Source organism: Fukomys damarensis, unplaced genomic scaffold (assembly GCF_012274545.1).
Source record: "Fukomys damarensis isolate Sample0158 unplaced genomic scaffold, DMR_v1.0_HiC HiC_scaffold_23, whole genome shotgun sequence".
NCBI lineage: Eukaryota > Metazoa > Chordata > Mammalia > Rodentia > Bathyergidae > Fukomys > Fukomys damarensis.
In genome coordinates this window covers 48,453,517-48,478,142 of record NW_022900935.1, presented here as the reverse complement: position 1 = coordinate 48,478,142, position 24,626 = coordinate 48,453,517, and the positions used below count along the sequence as shown (strand labels likewise).

The 24,626-nt window shown below is 37.6% G+C and overlaps 1 protein-coding gene across 1 annotated transcript in view; it reads right to left on the bottom strand.

The window, feature by feature from the left end:
* Efcab3 (EF-hand calcium binding domain 3) overlaps nt 1-24,626 on the bottom strand; it is a 215,970-nt gene that overhangs the window by 84,939 nt on the left and 106,405 nt on the right. The window contains 2 exon segments of the mRNA XM_019209488.2: nt 14,815-14,919; nt 15,601-15,654. Of these exon segments, the coding sequence (XP_019065033.1) occupies nt 14,815-14,919; nt 15,601-15,654 (159 nt within the window).

Here is a 24,626-nt window from a genome sequence, read left to right as displayed (position 1 = left end):
TTTTTTTTTTGGTTTGTTTGAGACAGGGTCTCACTATGTAGTTGAGACTGACCTGGAACTCACTATGTTGTCCAGGATGGTCTTGAACTCACAGAGATTCCCCTGGCTCAGCCTCCCAGGTGCTGGGATTACAGGAGTGCGGCACTGGGCAAGCCACTTTTAGCAGGGGGATTCCTGATAACATTTCTTTACTGATTTGTGTCTCTGGCATGTAGCACCCAAGCCTAAGATATATAAAACAAAACCTTTCCCAGCACACCTCCTCTTTTTTCTTTTTGCCCCCACACTTCTTGATTCCAGGAAAGCATTTTACATTCCAAAGCCTCCTTTTTATTTCCAAAAAGTATTAACAGTTTTAAATTAATGATGACCAGTTTTGGCTTTCTTTCTAAGTCAATTGGAAATGCTTCTTGTCACTTCAACTCCCCCAAAGAATGTATTTTAGGGGAGAGGAACTGTGTTTGTTGAGCATTTGTGCCTAAAAAGAGTCAGTCTTCATCCACACGACCATCCAGTATTCTCAAAGCTGAGGGGTAAACAAAGCCATTAACTAGATGAATTCGGTCTAAAATAGCTAATAGAAAAGAATGAAACGAACTAAAAGTGTTGTCACCGGTGATGAGGTCCTGGGACATATTCCAGGTTCTCATTGGTGACGAACGAAGAACAGGTCATGACTCGTGATGTTAAAGGAAAAGCAGCCTGGTTTTAATCAGGCAACAGTCTGCGCGGAGTGAATGGGCAGAGACTTGGTTATTAGGCTGGGCTTGGTTTAGGGGTGGAAAAGGGACTTCTATCAGCAGCAGAAGATAGAAGATTGACCCCCTTGTGTGAGTCAAGGAAGGAAATGGAGAGTTGTTACAGATCTTCCCTCTGAATACAAAGTTGAAACAACCAGGGGATCTCATTAGTAGAAGACAATATCCAATTTCTCTTGAAGGCAGAAAAGCACTGCAGCCAATGCTAGATGGACTAATTGAGGACAGATCATTTGAACCTTGCACGTTACCATACAACACTCCGATCCTCCCTGTCAGGAAGCCTGGCGGCTCATACAGGCTGGTAGAAGACCTGAGATTGTCCAGGCCCGACACCCGGTAGTACCCAATCCATAGACTCCCCCTTAGCAAAATCTCACATAAACACAGTGGTTTAGTGTGGTGGACCCAAAGGATGCCTTTTGGGTTTGTCCTTTAGATCCCAAAAGTACAGAGACCTCTTTGTCTTTGAATGGTAAAACCCCATCAGGTGAAGGAAAATAACAGTACTACTGGACAGTTCTGTCCCAGGGATTTTCAGGGGCCCCAGACTTATTGGGTCAGATTTTAGAAACAGTTTTGGAAGAGTTCCATCTCCTGCAGGAGCATGCTTACAGTAGGTCCCTGACTTATGAATGAGTTCTGTTCATAAGAGAAGGTTCGTAAGTTGGATTTGTTCATAAGTCCAACAAAGTGAGTCTTATACACTTTGGACACAAATATACAATGTATATTGCTTTGTGCTTCTTAGAAGCCCCCGCCATTGTGAGACCTGACTGAACTAGAGTGACTCCATGTTGACCAGCAAATGACCCAGAGACTGTAGCTTCCCCCCCTTATAGGATAAATAATGATTAATTGTGAATTACTAGGTAACTGCTTGGGAATTCTGGGAAACTAGAAACTGTGACAAGCATAGAGACCCAAAGTAAATCACTCCACTCCTTGTTTGCCCGTAACTGAATGTTCTGAACACCACAATCTATAAAACAATGGGTAATCAATCTGCTGACCATCAGTACGTAACTGTCGAGTGTATGATTGACAACCACCAGCTCAGATCAACTGACCACTTGCCTTTGTCCCCTTCCTGTAAGTTTCGAGTGTTAACTCCCCGTAGCCCTTTATAAAATAGCCTCCGACTCTGAGCTAGTTGCCTCTCTGAGCTACTAGGTTCTGGGAGTGCCGTCTGGCCAGACTAATAAAGGTCTATTTACCAACTTGCCTGGTGTGTTCCTTCCTTCTCACTGTCCGACAAGCTCCTGGAGCCTTGCTGAGCTTTAGGGCTCAGCATCGTGGAGGCCTTTTGGCTGTTCACGCTCCACAGAGTAAAAGTGAGACTTTAAGTCTTACAGCATCACCACTGCTTTTTCTCTCACTCCTGGAAATCATGGACTCTGATTGAACACTGTGCCTCTGTACACACTGCACTGTACAGTTAGCACACAGCAGCACAGCTGTGACAATGTCTAGCGGACATGTGAGCCACTTCTGTGATTTGATTGCATCTATGAATGCTCATAATGTGAGGGCTGTTTGTAGTTATGAAAGTTTGCAACACGGATGTTTGTAAGCTGGGGACTTGCTATATGCTCTAAATAAGCCTCTAAAGTTTATCAAGGGCCAACAAGGCACAATATATACTGACTCCAAATATGCTTATGGGGTAAAACACACCTTTGGAAAGATGTGGATGGAGTGAGGCCTCATAAAGAGCGAAGGAAAAGAACTAATACGCGGGGGAATTGGTGAGACAAGTACTGAAAAATCCAACTTCCAGAAGAAATGGCTATGGCTCATAGAAATGGTCACCAAAAAGGGAGCGCTGTGGAGGTGGCAGGAAGCAGGCTTGCTGATGAGGCTGCTAAACCAGCCTCTCTGGAAAGAGAAATCAAGACATTAAATCAAATATCCCCAAAGTAGTATTAATGTAGGGGAAAGGGATCTGTAGGCAGGGAAAGAGCAGAATAAGGGCCCCGTTAGGCTTTCTGACTAATCCCGACCAGAAAGAGCTAAAACTTTATTGGAAGGAGTAATTACAAGGAGAAGGGAAGATAGAGAAAGGCTTCAGACAACATAAATGGCCTAAGCACCTACATCAGAGGACCAGAGGGAGAGCTGACAGGCAAAGCAAGGAGGAAGCCAGGTACATGAATGTAAGAGCTGCCCCTCCACATCGCCAATAAAATGTAAAGGAGACCAAGTGGGAGGGGTCTACCCAACTTCAGAGAAAATTCTTATTTAGTATAGAAAAACATATACTCACTCTTATACACACACATAGGTATGCTCACTCTAGGGGCCCTATACTGCTGCACTAGATACATGTATCCCCTTAATCATTAACTTTAAGCTGCCTTTCTGTAAGACTCTTCCAACCTGACCTATAAATCCCAGAGATAAGGCCCTGACAAGGACAAAAGGGCAAGAAGAAGGCAAACAGCCCTCCAAAAGGAATGCACAGGTAGGCAATGGTGCCGGTTCAGGGTCTTGTGGCCTGGGACTTATCTAAAGGCAGCCCCATGAGCCAATCAGATTTGGACAAGTTCCAGGTACCCACCTAGAAGGAAGGGTCCCTAGAACCTAATAAAATGGAGCCAGGGACAAAGGCCAGTGGGTTTTTCCCTCTCTGGAGCCCTCCCCACCCCAGGACAGATTTCTGTCTTCTGCTTTTTCATCCTTACAAATAAAGCATCTTCTTCTTAAACTCTGTCCTTTTAATTCATTACTTTTACTGAGTTTACTACCCTGGTCAGCTGCTCGTTCCAGTGGCGTTCAAGCCTGGATGTGACATCAAAGCTCTAATTCATTAAGAAAAAGGAAAAAAGAATTAGATAAGACTGGGGCCACACATTGAAAGTGTAAATAAGGGTCAAAATGTATAATAAATAATATGAAATAGGAAGAAAAGGTCTAAGGGGAAGTGAGAGGTGTAGGGGAAAGGAAAGAAAGGAAAGGAATACATATGATAAAAGGATGAAATGGAAACAAAAGTTTTATAAATGGGGAAGGGCAGGGTAATGGGAAAAAAATAAAAACTAAGATATATCATGTAAAGGTACAAATTCCCAATGATGAATGTCATCATATTGTATACCTAAAATGTACCAATAAACTTAATGAATTAAAAAAGATTGAGGCCACACAAACTGAGGACCAAAGATGAATGTTAGATGTAGACAGGGAGATGATAAGTAAATGTGAACAGAGAACTAATGTTTCTACTATATAAAGTGAGTCACTGGGTCTAAACGCTATGTGTGACAGAATGCTTAGAAATTGCAGGTGCCTAGAAATGTACATTATTGCTAAACAGGTTTGTGGAAGCTGTGTAACCTGTCAGGGGATAAATAAAAGGGTAATTAGAAAGTACACTGTGGAAGGGAAGATGCCATCCCCTGCCACTGAGGTTATTTCAGAATATTCAGGTTGACTTTACAGAAGGCTAAAATATTTACTAGTAATCATCAGTCACCTCCCTGGCTGGGTGGAAGCCAACTGCCACTTCTGGTAACATCACCACAATAATTGTGGGACAGGTTATACTTAGATTTGGCCTGATGGAAAATACTGATTCAGACATTGCCAGTTGTTTCACTTCAAGGGTGTTATGGTGGATGGTGGAGAGTTTAAACATTGACTGGGAATATCACACACCCCCTAGTACCCTCTGTCTTCTGGAAAAGCAGGAAGAATGAATCAAATGCTTAAAGAACACAACACTAAGCTAATCTTACTAAATTGCCTTGGGCTAAATGTCTTCCAGATCGCACTCAAGATTGGGACAGCCTCATGCAAAGACCTGGGATTGTCTCCCTAGCAGGTGCTATGTGGACTTTTATGCCTAGGATTATTCATGGACCTTCCTGTTACGGAAACCAAAGATCAATTTGTAAAGAACTATATAGTGGCCATTTCTTTCAGTCTTTCTCTCCCTCTCAAGCTAAAGGATTTATTTCACAGACTCTGCCACTTGAGTTTACTGTTCATCAGTTCCAGCCAGGACAGCTAGTTCTCAGAAAGACCTAGAAAGAAGATAAGCTCTAGTCCAGTTGGGAAGATCCCTACCAAGTGCTCCTAACCATCAAGAACAGCTACTCAGGCAGCTGAAAAGTTTTGGACCCACTCTACTCAAGTAAAGGAACCACTAAATCAAACTGAAAAAGGGGAGAGAGGAGTGGCAGATACATCCATCTCCTGAAAATCCTAAGATATCCTTAAGAAGATCAAATAATGGAATGGTTTCCTTTCCACTACTTGGCTTGATTCAGCTGTCTGGGGGAAAACATTACTATCCAATTAAGTTTGTGCTAAATGTGACTAAGACCCCTGACCTTCAGACCATAAAAATTCATCCCTGTCAAGTTTTACCTTGAGGAAACTGAGAAAGTCAAAGATGGCTCTCATAGTCTGAAAATAATTTTTTTGGGGGGGTTCCAGGGATTGAACTCGGGTCCTTATGCTTGTGAGGCAGGTGGTGGAATCGCTGAGCTAAATCCCCAGCCCTGAAAATACTTTTGCCTTGACCTAATATGGGAAAATGCTTATATAAACCCTTGTCTTATTTGGAATAATGTGTGGTTGACTACACAGTGTAAGGGATGGACTACCAATCTAGATGGAAAACTATCTGCAATAAAGCCATTAAAGGATAAACTATATTTATACCAAGCATCTTCTAGTTGTCAAAATTTACAATGAAACTTCTTGTTCATCACTATTAATAATCCAGAATCTCTGGATGAAAATCCAGAAGTTGCAAACAGGGTTTATAAGGTAGTGCAGATATTGTAGTAGGAGACCCTATGTGGAGACTGGCTCTTAGCATGATTAATAACTCCAGAAAGATCAGAAACAGGGGCTGGGGCTTTGGCTCAGTGGTTCTGCCGCCTGCTTCGCAAGTGCAAGGACCTGAGTTCGATCCCCGGTACCAGGAAAAAAAAAAAATCAGAAACAATATCTACTCTTCTCAAACAAAATCTCCATTACCAGCAAATGACCCCAAAAGGATTAAAATTAATTGAGATAAAAGGCCCGAGACAAACTTTAGAGATTGAGAACGGTGAAGGAGATACAAATGCCTGGATTCATGGGTTAAATTTTCAATACAAGCTCTCAAAAAGAGTAATCGTCATGCATGAAGAGTCAGATATCCACAGGCTTAGGTGATTTCCCTTCCACTTGGGTGGGTTATAGATTGTCAAGGAATGCCGAGCATGTTGACTCTTTACCAGAACAGGGAGGCCTGGGGAAACGAGACCTGTAAGGTTAGTTCTGCCTTTCTCTATAGGAAATGTGAATCATTCCTCTTATTTCTCAAGGCAGGGGACAAAGTTTCACAAATCAATGGAAGAACTCGCCAATTGCACCAGAATTCTAAATTTCACTGGTGAACCAAACAGCAGTAACTATTCGAATTTCCAAGTATGTTGGGCTGCTCTCTCTGGTGGCTTTGTGGAAAAATGAACCTTCTTTAACTGGCTGCCACCTGACTGTTAGGGACCCTCGCCCTGGTTCATTTGACTATTTCATTCACTCTGGCCTTTCCAGGAAAGATGCCTGGTCACTGGAGTAAGAGGTTTGTGCCAGGCTCCTTTGACTCTAACATCTGTATAGACGGAGTTCCAAGGAGGCGGTGGTGGGGTGTCTTCAATGAATTCAAGGGAAGAAATCAGAGAGCCACTGGATTTGAGTCATTTCTTTTTTGGTGGCTCACAATAAATAAGAATGTAAGTTGGCTTAATTACATTTATTATAATCAGAAGAGATTCATCAACTATACCAGGGATATCCTACATGGCCTAGCCAGCAAACTAGATGCTTAGTAGGTTGGCCTGGGAAAACAGGATTGCTTTAGGAATGATTCTAGCTGAAAAAAAAAAGGAGAGGGTCATGTCATGCTAGGGTACAATGTTTTACTTTTATTTCTAAGAACATATTTTAGGATTTAGGAATGATTCTAGCTGAAAAAAAAAAGGAGAGGGTCATGTCATGCTAGGGTACAATGTTTTACTTTTATTTCTAAGAACATAGCTCCAGGTGGAGCTTTAACTAAGGCCTAATAAGGACTCATGACTCTAGCCAATCAATTAGCAAAAAATTCAGGAACAGATACTCTGTTTACAGACTGACTAGAAAAATGGAAGGGCATGATTACATTGATATTAACCAGCCTGATAATTGCAGTAGGAAGTTCTAACCTCTGTGGGATATTGCTTTAGTAAGAGGACTAACTCAACAGTTGACTGAGAAAACTCTAATCAAACAGACACCCATGCCCTATTGACAAAACAACCTATTATTCCTATGATCTGGACCAAGTTATGACAGTCCCAGTAAGTTCTAGAGCAGATTGAAAATCAACAAATGCTAATATGAGGTGAAAATGGGACCACATATGAAAAAAGAGGAAGGAATTTGTAAGAAACAAACAAGGCCTAAAGTATGAGGACACGTCTGAGGTCATGCCTCTGAGAAGGGCTCTAAACAAAAGGGGTGGTAAAAATTCAATTAGGTATAAAATTCACTATGCTAACTTTGAAAAAGCACTGGCAGTTAAGAGGTTATCTCCTGTAGTTTAATCATTTGCTTTTTTTTTTTTTTTTGAGACAGGGTCTCACTATGTAGTTGAGACTGACCTGGAACTCACTATGTAGCCCAGGCTGGTCTCAAACTCACAGCAATCCTCCTGCCTCAGCCTCCTGAATGCTGGGATTACAGGTGTGCACCACCACGCCCAGCTTGTTTTTAATTTTCTAAAATCTTGAGATACATCCAGTTGTTGAGATCATTGTGTTATTCTCATGTAGGTACTCATAGGTACAAACTTGCCTCTTAGAATCAATAATATTGTGTCCCACAAATTCTGGGATGTTTACATTATCATTTGATTCTAGATCTTTTAAAAAAAGTCTCCTGTTTATTCCAATTACCCATGAATCATTCAAAAGTGTACTATTCAATCTCCATGAGTTTGTATAGTTTCTGTGATTTCTTTTGCCATTGATTTATCATTCCACTTCACTTTGGTTTTTTTTCAGCTTTAATTGAGTTTATTGGTACATTTTAGGGATACAGTACAGTGACATTCATTGTTGGGATCTTGTACCTCTACATGACAAGTCTTGGTTCTCATTTTTTCCCCTTGTCCCTGCCCTCTCTTTACCCCCTCCTCCCCTCCCCATCTACAACCACTTTATTTCCATCTTTTCATTATCTCACATTTTTTTCCTTTCCCTTTTTACCCTTCCCCTACCCATCCCACCTTCCCTACATCTTTAGCTCCTTTCTTCCCATTTCTCAATGTCAGTAATCTTATTAGTATCTTCTGTATTATTGCAGATTATTCATACCAGAGAAACTATTTGGTATTTGCATGTGTGCTTTATTTATTTCACTTAGGAGTATATCTTCAATATGTATCCATTTTCCTATGAATGAATCTATTTTCTCATTCTTTATGGCTGAGTAATATTATTATTTCACTTCACTTTGACCTGAAAAGGGTGCATGAGATTATTTTTTTATTTGTTAAAACTTACTTTATGGGGGAACTTCTGGGAAGATGGCTTGAACGAAAGACACAGATGTGTAGGATTTAAACAGCCTTGGGTTGTTGGCACTCAACCCACTAAAGAGCAGACTGAAGGAGAACCAGGCAGCCTCAGGCTGCATTTGTAGCACTGATAATACTTCCCTTATCCCACTCCTGCCCTGCAAAAGTTGCAGGGTGGACCAAGATAGAGGACATGAGAAGCCCCCATATAAACTTTCTGAAATGATAGCAGCAGAAGTAAATAAAACCAGATGCATGAGGTTACAGAGAAAATAATCTCTCAGGTAAAAAAAAGAAATGATGATCAAACATTAAAGACATGCTCAATGAATCTAGAGTAGAGGTGCTTCATTATGCACCTTCATTATGCCAGTGGGCTCAGAAGAGTTCATACTCCGAAGTCTGAGCTCCCTATAAGAAACAAGAACCTCCTTTGATAGGGATCTAGAGTCGGCAAGCAGGCTCACTAAAGCAGATGAATGAAGTTACAGAACATCCCTGAAAGGCATAGTGGGTAGAATGCTCATCAAAGCAAGGGGGAGGAGTTACAGAACATTCCGGAAAGGGGCAGAGCTGAGAGAACATTCCTGAGAGGTCAGAAAGTTCAAACAGTTCCAAAACATTCTGATACATTAGTACAAACTGTTATGTTACATTTTTGGAACAAAACATTCTGTGGAAAAAAAAACATGGAGGTAAGGCAAGGGCCTGTTTTATTGTATAGCATTGCTCTATCAAAGGGAAAATGGTTGAAATACAGGAGAAAAGAATGGGAAAAAAGAAGAGTCAAAAAAGGTACAAATGCTCTATGATCAAAGTTATTATTATGTATATCTAAAATATACCAATAAAGTTAATTTAAAAACTTGCTTTATAGCCTATTTTGAAGAAAGTTCCATGGAATGCTAAAAATAGTGTGTATTGTCTTTCTTGAATGGAATGCTCTATAGTTATCTGTTGAGCCCCTTTGATTTATAGTCTTTTGGTTTTTTTGCGGGGGTGGTTCTGCGGAGCGAACTTGGGTCCTTGTGAGGCAGGTGGCAGAACCAGTGAGCTAAATCCCCAGCCCTCTATAGTCTATTTTAACTCTGATGTTTTTTTGTTGATTTTTTTTTTTTATTGGTCTGATTGGCCTGTTAGGTCTTGTTTTTGTAATTGGGATTGAATGCAGGGCCATCTTGTTCAGCTACATATCCAAACTTTTTAATTTTAAAAAACAAAATGCCAGTATCTTTCTGAATTGCATTTTGCCAAGTTGCCTAGTTTTCCAGGCTGGCTTCAAACTTGTGATCATCCTGTCTCATCCTTCTAGAGGGCTGGGATTACATGCATTTCATTATGCCCAGCTTGACCTATTAGTTTATGAGAGTGGAGTATTGGAGACATCACTATTATTACATTGGGTCTATGTGTCTCTTTATGCCAAATAGTGATAGTTTTATGAAATTGGGTGTGTCAACATTTCTTGCACATATATTTAAAATTTTTATATCTTCTTATACCAATATGCAGTGACACTCTTTGTCCCTTCTGACTAATTTTAATTTGAAATCTGTTGGATATGCCTATAGTGACTATTGCTTTATTTTGTTTTCTAGATGGTTGGAGTATAATTTTCCATTCTTTTACTTTCATTCTGTGTCTTAGTCATTCTTTTCACCAAAGACAAAATACCTGATGGCTGCAATTAAAGTGAAGAGAGTTAAAAAAACAACTTTTATTGGTGCATGTTTGCAGTACACAATGATTACATTTTTCCTGGGGGTGCTGGCATTTGTTTATAATACCTCATAATTCCTTTTTCCGTCCCCTTTCCCTCCCTTCCTCTTCTCTCATCCCTCCATCTCTTGGCTTCTTTAAGGAAAGAGAGTTTATTTTGGCTCACATTTCAGTCCATAGTATTCTGGCTGCAAGGCAGCACAGCATGGCACACGGAAATGTCAGAGGAATAGCTGCTCATCTCATGACATTTCATAGCACAGAGAGTCAAGGGAGGAGCCAAGAAAGGAGATACATAACCTTCCAGGTCATGCGACAGTGATTGGCCTCTTCTGACCAGATCCCACCTCCTAGCATCAGGCCATGTATAATGCCCCTATAATCTAATCAGCTTCCGAAAGCTTTGCCTTGTAGGTACATGAGGCTCTAGGGAACGACCACAACATTCTGTACAGATTTTTTTTTTTTTGGTACAGGGGATCAAACTCAGGACCTTTATTCTGTATAGATCTTTATAGGTGAAATATATTTATTGAAAGCAGAATATAATTTTTATTTTCTAATCCAACCTTTTTCAGTCTTTTGATTGAAAGAATTTTGATGGAAGAAGTAAGACCATTTATATTCAGGGTTCCTGAAATGTATGTACAAATTTCTATTGTGCTTGTTGTTTTCTAGTGTTTGATTTATTCCCTATTCTCATTTGTGTACTCTTCTTTGAGATTTATTCTTGTTTGTGTTTTGTGGTTGTGTTCAGGATGCTTTTAAGTATTTTTTCAGTGCTGCTTAGCTATCATGAATTCCTCTAGTTTTTGCTCATTTTGGAAGATCTTTATTTCTCCTTCAATTCTGAAGAATATCCTTGTGTGATATAGTAATCTAGCTTGGCAGTTATTTTCATTCAGGATTTGAAATGATCATTCCAAGGCCTTCTGGTCTTAAGAGTTTTGCTGAGAAATCATCTATTATTCTGATGAATTCATCATTATAAATGGTTTGGCTTTTTTACCCTAAAGTTAATATTCTTTGTAATGAATTTTGGCAATTTGACTATATTATGTCATGAAGCATTTCTTTCTTAGTCATGTTAATTTGGGGTTCAAATAGCCTCTAGTACCTTGACATCCATCTCATTTCTCAGATTTGGGAAATAGTCTCCTATTGTTTCATTGAATAGATTTGTATGCCATTAAGCTAGATTTTCTTGGCTCACAACTTTTAAATTTGGTCTTTTAATATTGTCCTACAGCTCTTGTTCATAGGTATTTATTCACAGATTCTTATCTTTTTGTGCTTTATTACTGTCCAAATGTTTTAGTAAATTTACCTTGTTTTCAAGCCCTGATAGTCTTTCTTTTGCTTAATCTAGCCTACCAGCAAGACTTTCAATTGAGTTTTTAATTTGATTTATTGTACTTTTTATTTCTAAAGTTTCTGTTTGGTCTTTTTCAGAATCCCTCTCTCTTTCCAGAAATGGCTTTTTGAATAATGCGTTATCTTCCTTAATTCATTCAGGTGTTTGTATCTTCTTTATCTATCATTTGCACAACTGGGATGGTTGAGTGATTGTGTCCACTTGAGAAGTTTGGTTAAGAGAAGCTTGACTAAATTGGCTCAGCAACTCCCTATCTTAGGGGATGGGAGAGCCACCCTAGGGCAGCTTGTTTCCTGGATGTTAGTTATAAAGGGGAAACAAGGAAGGACAGAGCCACTTCTGTTCCTCTGGAAGAGTTCTCATCATTGCCTTGGATGTCATCTCCTGCTGAAAGCACAGACTCTTTAGCTTCCAGTGAAGATCCTTCAGTCTTCTTCCAGGGTAGATTCATCAGCCTTCCATCCCAGACCCATCGGCCTCCCGATATGGACTTACACAGGACACTGCAGTGAGCTTCAGATCCTCAGTCTCCAGTGTGAAGGCAGAGCCTCGGGACTCTTCCTCATTTGACTTACTTGGTGGCCACGGTAGGCCAATCTTGTAAATTCTTTTTTTTTTTGGTACTGGGGATCAAAATCGGGATTTTGTGCTTGCAAGGCAGGCGGCAGAACCACTGAGCTAAAATCCCAGTCCATAAATTCTTATATATTTATGTATCTATAGCATTATATCTGTTTCTCTAGTGAATACCGACTGATACAACAACCAGTTTTTTGAATTCTTTGGCATTTAATCCACTTCAAAATCATGAGATTAGTTACTGGAGAGTTATGAACTTTGGAGGCATCTGAGTGTCTTGTTATGTTTCTTGTGTTTTTGTGTTGATATGTGTACATCAGCTGGGATGGATATCTTTTCCATGATTGTGTGGGTTTTTTTATTAAGTGGATTTCTCTTTAATTTGTATCCATTGTTGTGTGTGTCTCCAAGTGAAAGTACTCACTCAACCTGTTCAGAGTGCTGGGTTCAATTCTCAGAACTGTTTTTAGAGGAGACAATAACTCGTAGTAACAACAAGTAAACATCCAACAATATATCAACATTTAACAATATTCTAAAAGACTTCTACTATTTCACTAATTTAGGAAAAGAAGGGGGGTAATGATATAGAATAGGCTAGAAAAAAATTAGGCATTAATAACAGTGAGATTAATATTAAAAGATTTTAGAAGCGGGTAAAAGGGTAGAAGGTAAGAGAAGAAAGAGAAAGAAAGAAGGGAAGGGAAGGAAATATAAATGGGAAGGGGAAGAAGAAAACAGAAGCATAAAGCATTAGGTAAGCCTATGAAAACATTATTAATAAGGGGAAATGTCACAAACCAACGTAGAACACAACAGAAGCAAAAACTAACAAAAAACAGGACCAATATTCCTCCTGTGAAGGTATTTAAATTAGCAACATTTGTTTTTTCTCCCAGACCTGTAATATTGAATTATTCCTGGTATAAGGAGGGTTGTGAAAAACATTTTCAGTCCAGAGTTTTCCTTTTCACCCTCTGTCCAATGAGGCCAAACCATCTGGGGCATTCTGTGAGCTGAACCCTGGCTCTCCCTGATCACAGGTGAGTGCTAAGGTGTAGTTTTAAGTTGTGGGAATAGATTCACAGGCTATATCTCATGTTTTTAGGCATCTGGGAATGAGGGTGGATCATTGGAGCTGCTTGCCAAGTGTCTTGTTGGCCTAGCCTGTGTACTGATGTGGATTGTTGGTCCTAGTTTTTGAGATTACCAGGCCCTGCTCATTGAGGTGTGACTGGCGAGTGTCTGAGTGGCTGTGCATACTTTGGATGCCTAAGTGCAAGGTAGAGGTGGGTGGGTGCGCAGCATAGTTATGCTGGGATGAGAAGCCACAGGCACACACTTTCCATCAGTACCAAGTGTTGATCTGAGCCCTAGTCCTCCACCTCCCACAATCTACACTTGGCTCATATCTTTCCTGTCATAATGTTCAAAGCACTTTAAAAAACCACAACTTTTCATTTGGAGGCTGCCTAAGCATCTTTCTGCCTGGAAGCTAGTGTTCTGTCCAGTACAGCATCCTTTTGGCCACCCAGCAGCTGCCATTCTCCATGACTATTGGAATGCACTCCCTGCTGTCCAGCAGCTGGTGTAATTACTACCAGTGTTGCCTGGCAGCTGCACTGGCTCACTTTATGTAGCCTGAAGCTGGGTTTCATATAGCTTGGAGCTGGTGCACCTTCACCCCCCACCCCTGTATTCATAGCTAATCCGTGTGGACAGTCACCATTCTCTTGGGCCAAGTGGGCTCTTAGGGAGACTGCCTTCTGTGTCTCTGGAGAGATGACTCTTGCATCTTGAAGATATAAAAAATGTTGGAGGCTGAGGCAGGGGTATTTTAAGTTGGAACCCAGCCTGGAGCAACTTAGCAAGACCCTGTCTCAAAATAAGAAATAAAAAAAAGGGCTGGGGATGTAGCTTAGTGTAAGGCACTGGTTCTATCCTCAGTAACACACACACACACACACACACACACACACACACACACACACACACACACACACACAGAGTCAGACAGACAGACACAGATTTCTGTTCTCCTGCACAGTCAACCCAGATGATGGGTTAATTCTTCCTTTTCTTTTCTTTGCAACAAATAAACCCAGGGCCTCAGAACCTCACACTTGCTAGGCAAGTGGTCTGCCACTGAGCTGCATTCTCAGTCCAGGGACTTTTTCTTTTTCTTTTCCTTTTTTTATATTGGGGATCAAACTCCAGTCCTTGTGCTTACAAGGCAGGCGGTGGCACAACTGAGCTAAATCCCTGGCCAGGGACATTTCTTAAGATCGCTCCCCATCCTGGTCCTAAGTCCACTGGGAAATACTGGAAAAGATGCCTCTGCATCAGGCCACTTGGCAGGATAAAGGTCACCCTTCTGCTCAGACTGCATATTAGTTCAGTAGCAGAGTCTACATTGTTTACACTGTGCTGAATTCTCTCCTTCAGCTTGTTGGAAGGGCAAGTTTCTCCCTCACACTGAGATGCCCTGTGTTCAATGCTGGTGCATTCCATTTCTGTTACTTCACCTATTATTCTAATTTCTAATGGGTCTGAGTTTTACCTGATGGCTGACTCAGTCCAGTGCAGTCCACCAATTTCCCGTGGCTCCGTTGACCCCCATCTCATCATCTAATTGCAGACTTGGTAATGGGAAGAATATCCTAGAGCAGCCTGTGATTGCTGCTTGTGTCTTGTCTGCCACAATGCTCTTACTAGTCTGTCTTCTAGATTTTTGTATGGACCACATGGGGCAATTTTTAATAACATTCTCACATGGAAGTCCACATTAATATAGAAATATACTCCATAGTAGTGCATAAAATACATACCAGAGATTGGCAACATTTTCAGCAGCTCCCAAAGTTCCCTATTTGTGAGCTCTATCCCCGTGTTTCTCAGTACTTTTTGTATGTCTTTGGCTTCAATTTCTCCTCCTTTTAAATTAAAAAATAGAAACAGTGATAGTAAAATGGCCTATTGACTCTAAATGCTTAAAAAAATCTAAGCTTGTACAGTATTATCTGTTTTCAGATGAAGAACATGGGAAATGGAAGTTAATTCTTTAAATTTAAACAAAGTTTTCATTTACAGTGGTATAAATTACCTCTGAGAAGTTAGCCCAACTCATAGTAAAGGTGGCCCAGTGGTCTAAGTGTGTACAAGTTGTTACTTAATCTAAATCATATTACCATTAGTTAAAAATCTGTGTTACTCTTTGTTTTACCTGAATTATGAGGTAGGTTATCTCTACTGACCACGTTGTTTGGATTCCTATCATGTTTTGTCTTAATACTTACTGGGTTACAGTAAGTGCAAGTAAGTGCTTTGAATGAATGAACAGGTGGGTTGCTTGTGCAATCATTGTGAAACGAGTCACAAAATAAAAATGCTGTTTCAGAGCATATACAGAACTTTGTATAGAAATGCACTACTGCAAGATTTTGCTAAAACATAAATAATTCAATGCAATCTTCATGTTATTAGAACTAGACGTTATTAACTAAAGAAGTTGCATTTAATTCAACGGCAGGACATGAAAATTCAATTTTAAATATATGTGAATGTGAAGTATTTGCATTTTAGTTTTGCATCTTTTCTCAAAATATCTTGCTCACCTGTATATTTCTTTATTTCTTTTATCAGTTTATGCAGATTAATCATCCCAGAAGCTAAAACATAAAGCACAATTCAGACATATGTGATGTGTACTTAGAAATATTCTTAATAAGAATTTTTCTTTATGATTTGTTTTGTATTATAGCCTAACAACATATGAGTATCAGTAGGGAGAATTATTCTCTATTAACTTTCATAGTTTACTCTGTCTCTGCTAAGCTATTAACCTCTACACACCATGAACATCTCCTTTCTGAGATTTGTTCTTTTTACATTACACTGTCCTCTGCCAGGTTCCAGAAATAGAAAAAGTTTCAGTTTGGAATGTTAAACTATTTTTCTTACTGAATACTGTCCCATACCAATACACCCCACTTAGCTTAACCTACTGTATTTTGTTCCTGGTAGATATGTTCATTATATACTAAAAGGTTGTAAATGTTTTAAGCAAAGAATATATTTTTTCTGTATTTCATTCAGACAATTAACATAACATAACACAACTAGCACAAGGCTTTGCAAATAGCATAATTATACCCTTTTGTCACTCCCCGTGTTTGAGATTGAACCCAAGGCCTCACATGTGATACCAAAGCACTCTACCATTGAGCTACACCCACAACCTCTGATTAAACACTTTGAATGATGGACTGGAATGTATTACAATGGCAGAATTAGCTCTCAGATCAGTATATTTTCCTACAATTGCAGGTTAGTATATTTTTAGGGCAAAAAGGAAACTGAAAACTATGTACCCTATTGGTATTTTCTTACAGAAAGGATACACTATTATTTTGGGACCCTATTCTTCTTCCAAGGTAGTTTCTCTTATACATGCTCTATATAATTCACTAGCAGATTTGTACTTTGAGAATTTTTACTATATATAGAATGATATATTACATAAAACTTTCATGGAGTACAGGAAGCAAATATATGTTAAAAATAAAGCTAAGGGCTGTGGAAGACAGAGATGGTGTAAAATGCATTTAGTTAGAGCTCCAAAATAAATAAAAGACTACAGGGGTAAGACAAAATTGGAAGAGAATAATGGCTGAGAATTTTCCAGGTCCAATAAAAGATTCCAATTTTTAGATTAAAAAAGCCCAATGAATCCCAAGGAATATAAATAAAAATATATCTACTGCTATCTTTCGCATCATAGTGAAACTTCCGAACCAAAGACAAATGCCCTAAAAACAAAAACAAAAGCAAACAACAAAAGATTATCTTGCAAGGATCAATAATGAGATTTATGGCTTACTTTTCATGACTTATAGTTAGTAGCGTTAGTAAGCATTAGATAGTGAAATAATGTTTACATGTGCTGAAAGACAATAATTATCTAATTGGAATTCTGGATCCAGAGAAAATATGTATCAAGAGCAGAACAAAACAAAGATACTTTTTTAATACCAGAAAGACTATTTTTCTCTAACCAATCCTTAATAAAGAAAATTAGGCAGGAGGAAGAATAATCCTAAAGGAAAGATCAGAGGTGCAAAGAAGAATAAAAAGCAAAGAATAAGTAAATATCTGGGTAAATCTGCCTTTATAAAGCATTACTACCATGGAGACCTCCAGGGCAGCAGGGGAGAGAAGCACAGCGTGTGCATCTGTGTGTGTGTGTGTGTGTGTGTGTGTGTGTGTGTGTGTGTGTGTGTGTGTGTGTGTGTATGTGTGGCTATGTGGCAAGGAGTCCCTGTCACGGTTACTGTCGCTGCCTGTAGCTGGTGGACTGGGGTGGGAGAGAAGAGGAAATGGCAGGATGAAGTTTGAGGAGAACCTCTCTGTGCACATTATTACTGAGTAGAGGAAGTGGAAGGAGAAATACATCCAGTCTGAGGCTTTTAAGAATATGCTGTTGGAGTATATTTCATAGAACTTGAGAAAACAATCCAAAAATTCACTTGGAACCAGAACAGACCTAGAATAGCAAAAGCCATTCTAGGCAACAGAGACAGGGCAGGGGGTATCAAAATTCCTAACTAGAAACTATACTACAAAGCCACTGTGATAAAACAGCATGGTATTGGCAAAGAAACAGACCCAGATCAATGGAATAGATTAGAAGATGCAGAAAAAAACATCAGACATATTCAGCTACCTCACTTTGACAAAGGAGCGAACCATTGTCATTGGAGGAAAGATAGCCTCTTTAATAAATGGTGTTGGAAAAACTGGCTTTCAACTTGTCAAACATTAAAACTAGATCCCTATCTTTCACCATGCACTAAACTGAAACTGAAGTAGACTAAAGATCTAAGTATCAAAACAGAAACACTAAACTTACTGGAAAGTAAATTAGGTTGAACTCTTGAAGACATTGGCATAGCAGAAGACTTTATGAACAAATCCTCAGCAGCACAAGAACTTGCACAAAGAATCAACAACTGGGATCTCATTGTATTAAAAAGTTTTTGCAGTGCAAGAGAAACTAACAAAGCCAAAAGACAACCTACAATGTGGGAAAAAATTTTTACCAGCTACTCCTCAGACAAAGGTCTACTATCTAGAATATATAAAGAACTCAAAAAAATCAGACCCCCCAAATACAAAGACCCATTACAAAAATGAGCATCTGAAATGAACAGACATTTCTCAGACAAAAGTAAAAGCTGCAAATAAATATACGAAAAATGCTCAACATCACTGGTCATTTGAGAGATGTAGATGAAAGCAACACTGAGATTCCACCTCACCCCAGAAAGAATGGCTAAAACAAAACAAAACAAAACAAAAGCAAAAACAAATGAAAAGCCGTAAGACATTTTACCTGCCTGAATAGGATTGGCATTACATTTAGCATTTTAGGACTGGGAATATAATTCAAAGATATAGCACTTGCCTACCATGCACGGGGTCCTGAGTTCAAAAAAAATTCACTATTTAACAAATTAATACAAATATGAGGAAAAGTAAAATGTGTTTTAAACACCTGCTCAGCAAGACTCAGAGATTCCAAAGGCAACATCAGTAGACTTTCTGCTTAATTTGAGATAAAGGAGCAAATAAGTAAAAAGGCTGCTGTAGACACTTGCTTTCTCTTAAAAACATGCAGTGAATTGCCCTTTTATTCACCATTTTTTTCATTCAGCTTTTTACTGTGTATGATAAACCTTTACTCAAGCTATCATACTTGTAGTAAATTGTATTAAAGTTATTCTTACTAACAAAATTCTGCCAATTAATTGACAAGTGGTTTCTTTTTTTTCTTTATTCTGCAAGTTTCCAAAATGTGTTCTCTTTCTGAATCAAGATTTTTTCCTGAAAAATCATACAATTTTGTAGCTCTTATTGCTTTTTGTGTGTTTTGTCAAGCATATCCCTTGTTGCAAAAGTAAAGAGAAAATGTTTACTTTTTCATTTTTATCTTTAACTATATTAAAATCTTTATAATAAAATACTACTACTAAAATTTTGCTAAATTGAAATAAAACAAGATACAATTAAGGTATAAGAATATCATTAATATAGAGGAGAAAAGTAGGGTTAAGATGTTCCTAGGTCTTCCTGTTATTCAAGAGGAAATGCATTTGGAGAGGTATACTCCAAATGCACTTTTGTACTGTTTTTTAGCAAATCTCGGCAATAGAAATAGAGACTCAAATAACTGGGCTGATCAAATGTTGAAAGAATCATAGAGCAGGAATAACAGGAGTATTTAAAAGTAAAGCAGGTTAGAAGACTTTTTATGTATTGGAAGAAAATGGAGAAATCCAGGGACAAATATTTTTGATGAACATGCAGGGCACATTTCTTGAGATTAAGAACTGGACATCTATGTTATTATTTCCTTTCAAAATTTTTATTAGTATGTGTTTGTAGTAAGTAATGATTGCATGCATCATGGGGAGTTGGTACATAACACATATTCTTTTTTCATACCTTTCCTCTTTTCTTTCTCCATCTCTTCATCCCCTTGCTTTTAGCAAAAGATCTATCTCTCTGTTTCCTATTATCTGTCTTTTATTTTTCTCTATAATTTGCTTATATGGTGGGATTCTCATGCAAGAGAAACTACGTGATATTTAAGCTTGTAGTTGTCTGATTTATTCACTTAACATTATGGTTTCAAGGTACATCCATATTTCTACAAATAACTCAAATTTATATCCTTCTTTATGGCAGAGTAGTACTCTATTGTGTATAAACAGAGTACATTTTCTTTATCCATTCATCTATTGATGTATGTACATCACGATATATATATACATGATGTATACACATGATGTACATATAGGCTACTTCTAAGATTTAGCTATTATGAGTTGTGCTGCTATAAACATGGGTGTGCATGTATCACTATAATATGATGTCTTTAACTCTTTTGGGAATATACCTAGAAGGGAAATTCTAATGGTTGGGTCAATGGAATTTCTAGTTTTAGTTTTTTGAGGAGTTGCCATATTGATATGCATAGTGATTGTACTAGCTAGCTTACTACTAATACAGAGAGGGGAATTCTTTTCCCTAAAGGCTCATCAGCATATCTGGTTTCTTGAAGATAGCCATCTTTTTGGAGTAAGGTGAAATCTCAGCGTTGTTTTGAAGTCTATTTTAAAATGAAGGTAGGCTATTGCTGTTCAAAATTTCTAATGCCGAGAAGGGATGGGACCAGAAAGGAATAAAGTGAACTAACGCCAAAATACAGGAAGAGGAGATCAGGAAATTGGTATATCACCAAACAGGACATAGATTAATTTGATGGCAGGACTTTTTAAAATCATGGAAATGATGCAATTAGTTTGAAATCATCAGCCTCTTCTTTGTAGCTAATAAGCTGTTTTACTTCAGCTTCTCTTAAGTAACGATTCATCTCTTATTTGCTCTAGCATATGTGCTACATACTCTAAAATTAATGAAGCTGCACTAAATCAAAATATGTTCTTATATAGATATATAGACTAGGATGTTCCTAAGATTTAAAAAGTCATAGTAGTACCAAAACAGAACTAGCTATAATAATTTTCATACATAAATATATAAATCTACATTTCCTTAAAAATCTACTACCCATTGTACTCACTGTCAACTGGTAGGTTTTTTTGTCTGGGAACTTGATTTTCATATCTTTTAAGAAGCTTTCTAGGTTACTGACGTGAACTTTCCCACCTAAGGGAAAAATGAGAAGCTCAAAGGAAACTGAATGACTACTCTGAACAAGAAAATTACAGTTAATCTCCAGGTACTATGGTTATCTGCTCAAATATCAATGAACCAAAGTGTTCAAGGGCACAAAAAGGGGCAAAAATGAATTAGAATTGCAACTTCTTGCTTGGTCTTGAGGAAAATTTTACCAAGTATGAAATCATTCTCGAATGAATTAAAATAGTGAAGGCAAATTGAAAACTTTCTAGGAGATAGGGCCTAAAATCTCAGTTTAGTTTTTTTAGGTACTTGAATAACTGCCAATATTTTATTTTACATATTCTATGTAGAGGCAGATTTTAAATTTGCTTTCAACTAAGTTTAACAAAAGACAATCTTAGCAGCAAAGTGAAAAATCATTTGGAAAATGCACATATATATTAAGAGGTGCAAAATAGTAAAGAATTAATATGAGGAATAGTAAGATCTATAAGAGAATAACTAGACAATAATACAAACATGAAGCAGAAGAATCTTACTAATGTTTCTTTTCACCATGAATCTTACCTCTGAAAGACTTCACACCATCAAGGAATCTATTTTCATATAGATTTCCATCATGTGTAATAAAAAGGCAAAATTCACATCAAAGATAAAGTAGGCGATCAAAAGATAAAAAGAACGCTTAAATAAAAATATTATAGTAAAAGATACATTGCCAAGAATGATGGAGTAAGTGTTGAAAATGAGAAGGAATATTCTGAGGGAGATTAATGCCAAATAAAAATGTTATGGTGTGTCTTCAACCACCAATTCACTGGACCGGACACCATGTGACTTCTGGCTCTTCTTCAAAGAAAAATAATCTTTCTTATATGAGAAACCCAAAGTATAAATAATTTAAAGTGCAAAATGAGAGAATAGGAAGGTAGATCTTTTGCAAAAGGGAATGGGTCCAAGAGATAGGGGTAGAAGAGAGGGAGAAGAGGGAAAGAGCAAGTAAAAAGAATTAAGATATGTTCTGTATATGTATCCACTCCTTATAATGCAGTCATTATATGCTGAAAATCAATCAATAAATGAACAATAAAAAAGAAAAGCAAAACAAAACAAAATGATCATGAAAGTGAACATTTTGAATTGATCCAGGACAGTGAGACACCACAACAGCACGACTAGACACTGACAGAGGGGGACTCCAGAACTACTTCAGAGGGCAGCAAGGATGATGGGAGGAGTGTGTCCAAAGTGAGGGGGAGGATTCAGAGGGGATTAATGGCAATGTGTCTTCTACTGCAATACATTAAAAAAATTCTAAACATTCACTGTATTTGTTGATCACACCTTACAGAGACTTAGAAAGGTATGAAGGTATTTCATAAAGATATGTTTAAATAGTTTTTCTTAGAAGTAACTTTGATTTTTTACTCTTCCAAGAATTTGAAACTATGGATAGACAAAATTCTCAGTGTTGAATCTGACTGAATGGAAATAATTATTTAATAATTTATGGTAAACACCTCTTTTCTTCTCTGACTTTTCCTTCTTTTTCCTATTCTAATATTCTTCCCACCTTCACCTTTTTCTTACATCTCTCAGTTTAATTTTTAGTCCTAAAGGTGGAACAAAACATACTAATAGAAAATTTCATATCCATTACAATATTCAAGAAAATGGAGTTGCTGACTCAGAAAGAAAGAACTAAATTACATTTTCCAAAGAAAGATCAAAGTCCTACTAAAATTTCTTAGAAAGTTATATATTTTTTAAAAATCTAGGCTATTTAATATGTACAGTTTATTTTATTACTTATTCACTTACCATACTGAGAATAATAGGTACAGCTTTAAAGGAACTTGTCTTTATATACAACTTGAGCTTCCTCAAACACACTAATAGAAAAAAATTTCTTTTGTACCAGTACCGGGGATGGAACTCAAGACCTTGCACTGAGCGAAATACCCGGCCCTCCACTAATAGAATTTTAAATGATTACCATCAACTTGTAGATTTTTCACTAGTTCCGAGAATCCTTCAGGTATCAATTCTATTCCAATGTCTTCTAGAATATTTTTTAGATCACTGATATTAACTTTTTTTCCTTCAAAAATAGAAATGGCAAGCATAGTGAACAATATTAAGAAATATCTAAATATGAAAAATGTAAAATAAAATTGTCCATGTTTTTATATCACCACCCCTATCTGTAGATAAAAAAGGCACATCAAGACCTGCCCAGTGGAATAAATAACAGGAAGAAAATTAGAACTTGTTTGTTTGACTGTAGGGGAAAAACCTACTTTTATAAAGCAAAGTTCTCAATTTATGATTTAGGTAATTGCCTAGAAAATTATCATGTTTTAAAGCTGATGTAACAGTGCTTTCTGTCAACTCCTCCCACTAGATTATTTGGCCATTATTTTAATCTTACTTCAAAAATTATTGGGGTGATCTGGATGAGGGATGAGTAAACTTTTTCTTTGTAAAGGTCAGATAGTACATATTTTAGGCTCTGCAGGATTTATGGCTTTTGTTGCAGCTACTTTGCTGTTATAGTAAAAAACAAGCATTATTAATACATAAATGAAAAACATGACTATGTTCCATAAAATATTATTAAGAAAAACAGGCAGAGGGCTGTATTTGGCTGAAAGCCGATTTGGCTGCCTAATCCTGGTAAAGATTTTGATTTTTTTTTTTCAGTGGTGAAGAACCTAAAGTGTCTTATTACCACATCAGCAAATATTTTAGAGGATTTAGGATTTACTAATAAGAAATTTAAAAAATTAATTCAGACAATCTACAGACTAACTTTGAACAACTGGACACAACACCCTCTTGAAGCACTATCCAAGTGAAGAAACAGAACACTGAAAGTACGCTAGGCGTCTTTCACTACTGTCCTGATCTATTGAACAAATGATCGTCTCTTGTCTTTCTGTATATGTTTATCACTCAGCTTGATACATTTAATCACTGTAGTTTAGATTTGTCCTTTTGCAAGCTTTATACAAATAAAATAGTATATCATGTGTCATTTTCAGTCACGTAACGGGAAGATGCTTGTGAGGGTGGCCCATTCTGGGTGCAAGCCAGGGGAGGGTATATTAATTTTAGAGAATTATTTAAAAAAGCAAATAAAATAGTAGGTTTGCTTTCTAAAATTACTACATCTTGGCATGTCAAATAATCAATGAACGTTTTTACTTATAGGGATGAATTGTTCTTCCTGCATCTTCCCTGCATATACCATTTTGTGTCTGATTTATTTTTTGAAATTGAAATAAAATTCACAAAACATAATTAACCTTTTAAAATATGTAATTAAGTAGCACTGAATTTTCAATGTTGTAAACCTTCTCTATCTACTTCCAAGTATTACTCCAAAACAAAAACCCATATTTATTAGGCAGTATTAATATTTTATTTATTTTTATGGCTATTACTCTATTTTAATGATATTATAGGCTGAATAGTCCCCTTCTCCCATTTATATGTTGATGTTTAACCTCTACTATCTCATAATACAACTGCATTTAGAGCTAGGTCATTTAAAGAGGTGATTAAGATAAAATATGGTCATACACTGGAGCCCTCGTTCAATATGACTGTTCTTTTTAAAAGAGAAGATTAGGATACAGACAGAGGGATGACCACGTGAGAACATACTCGAGGACTGTGTGAGGCCATCTGCAAGCCAAGAAAAAAGGTCTCAGAAGAAACCAAACCTACTGACACCATGATCTTGGACTTCGAGCCTCCAGAATTGTGAGAAAACAAATTTCTATTGTTTAAGCTACCTTTTACAGTGGTTTTGTCATGGCAACCCTAGAAAACTAATATATCTGGACATACCAAATATTATTTAGTTATTCATCAATTGGTAGACATATGGGTTGTCTTTAATTTTTGGTTATTATGAATAAAGCCCATA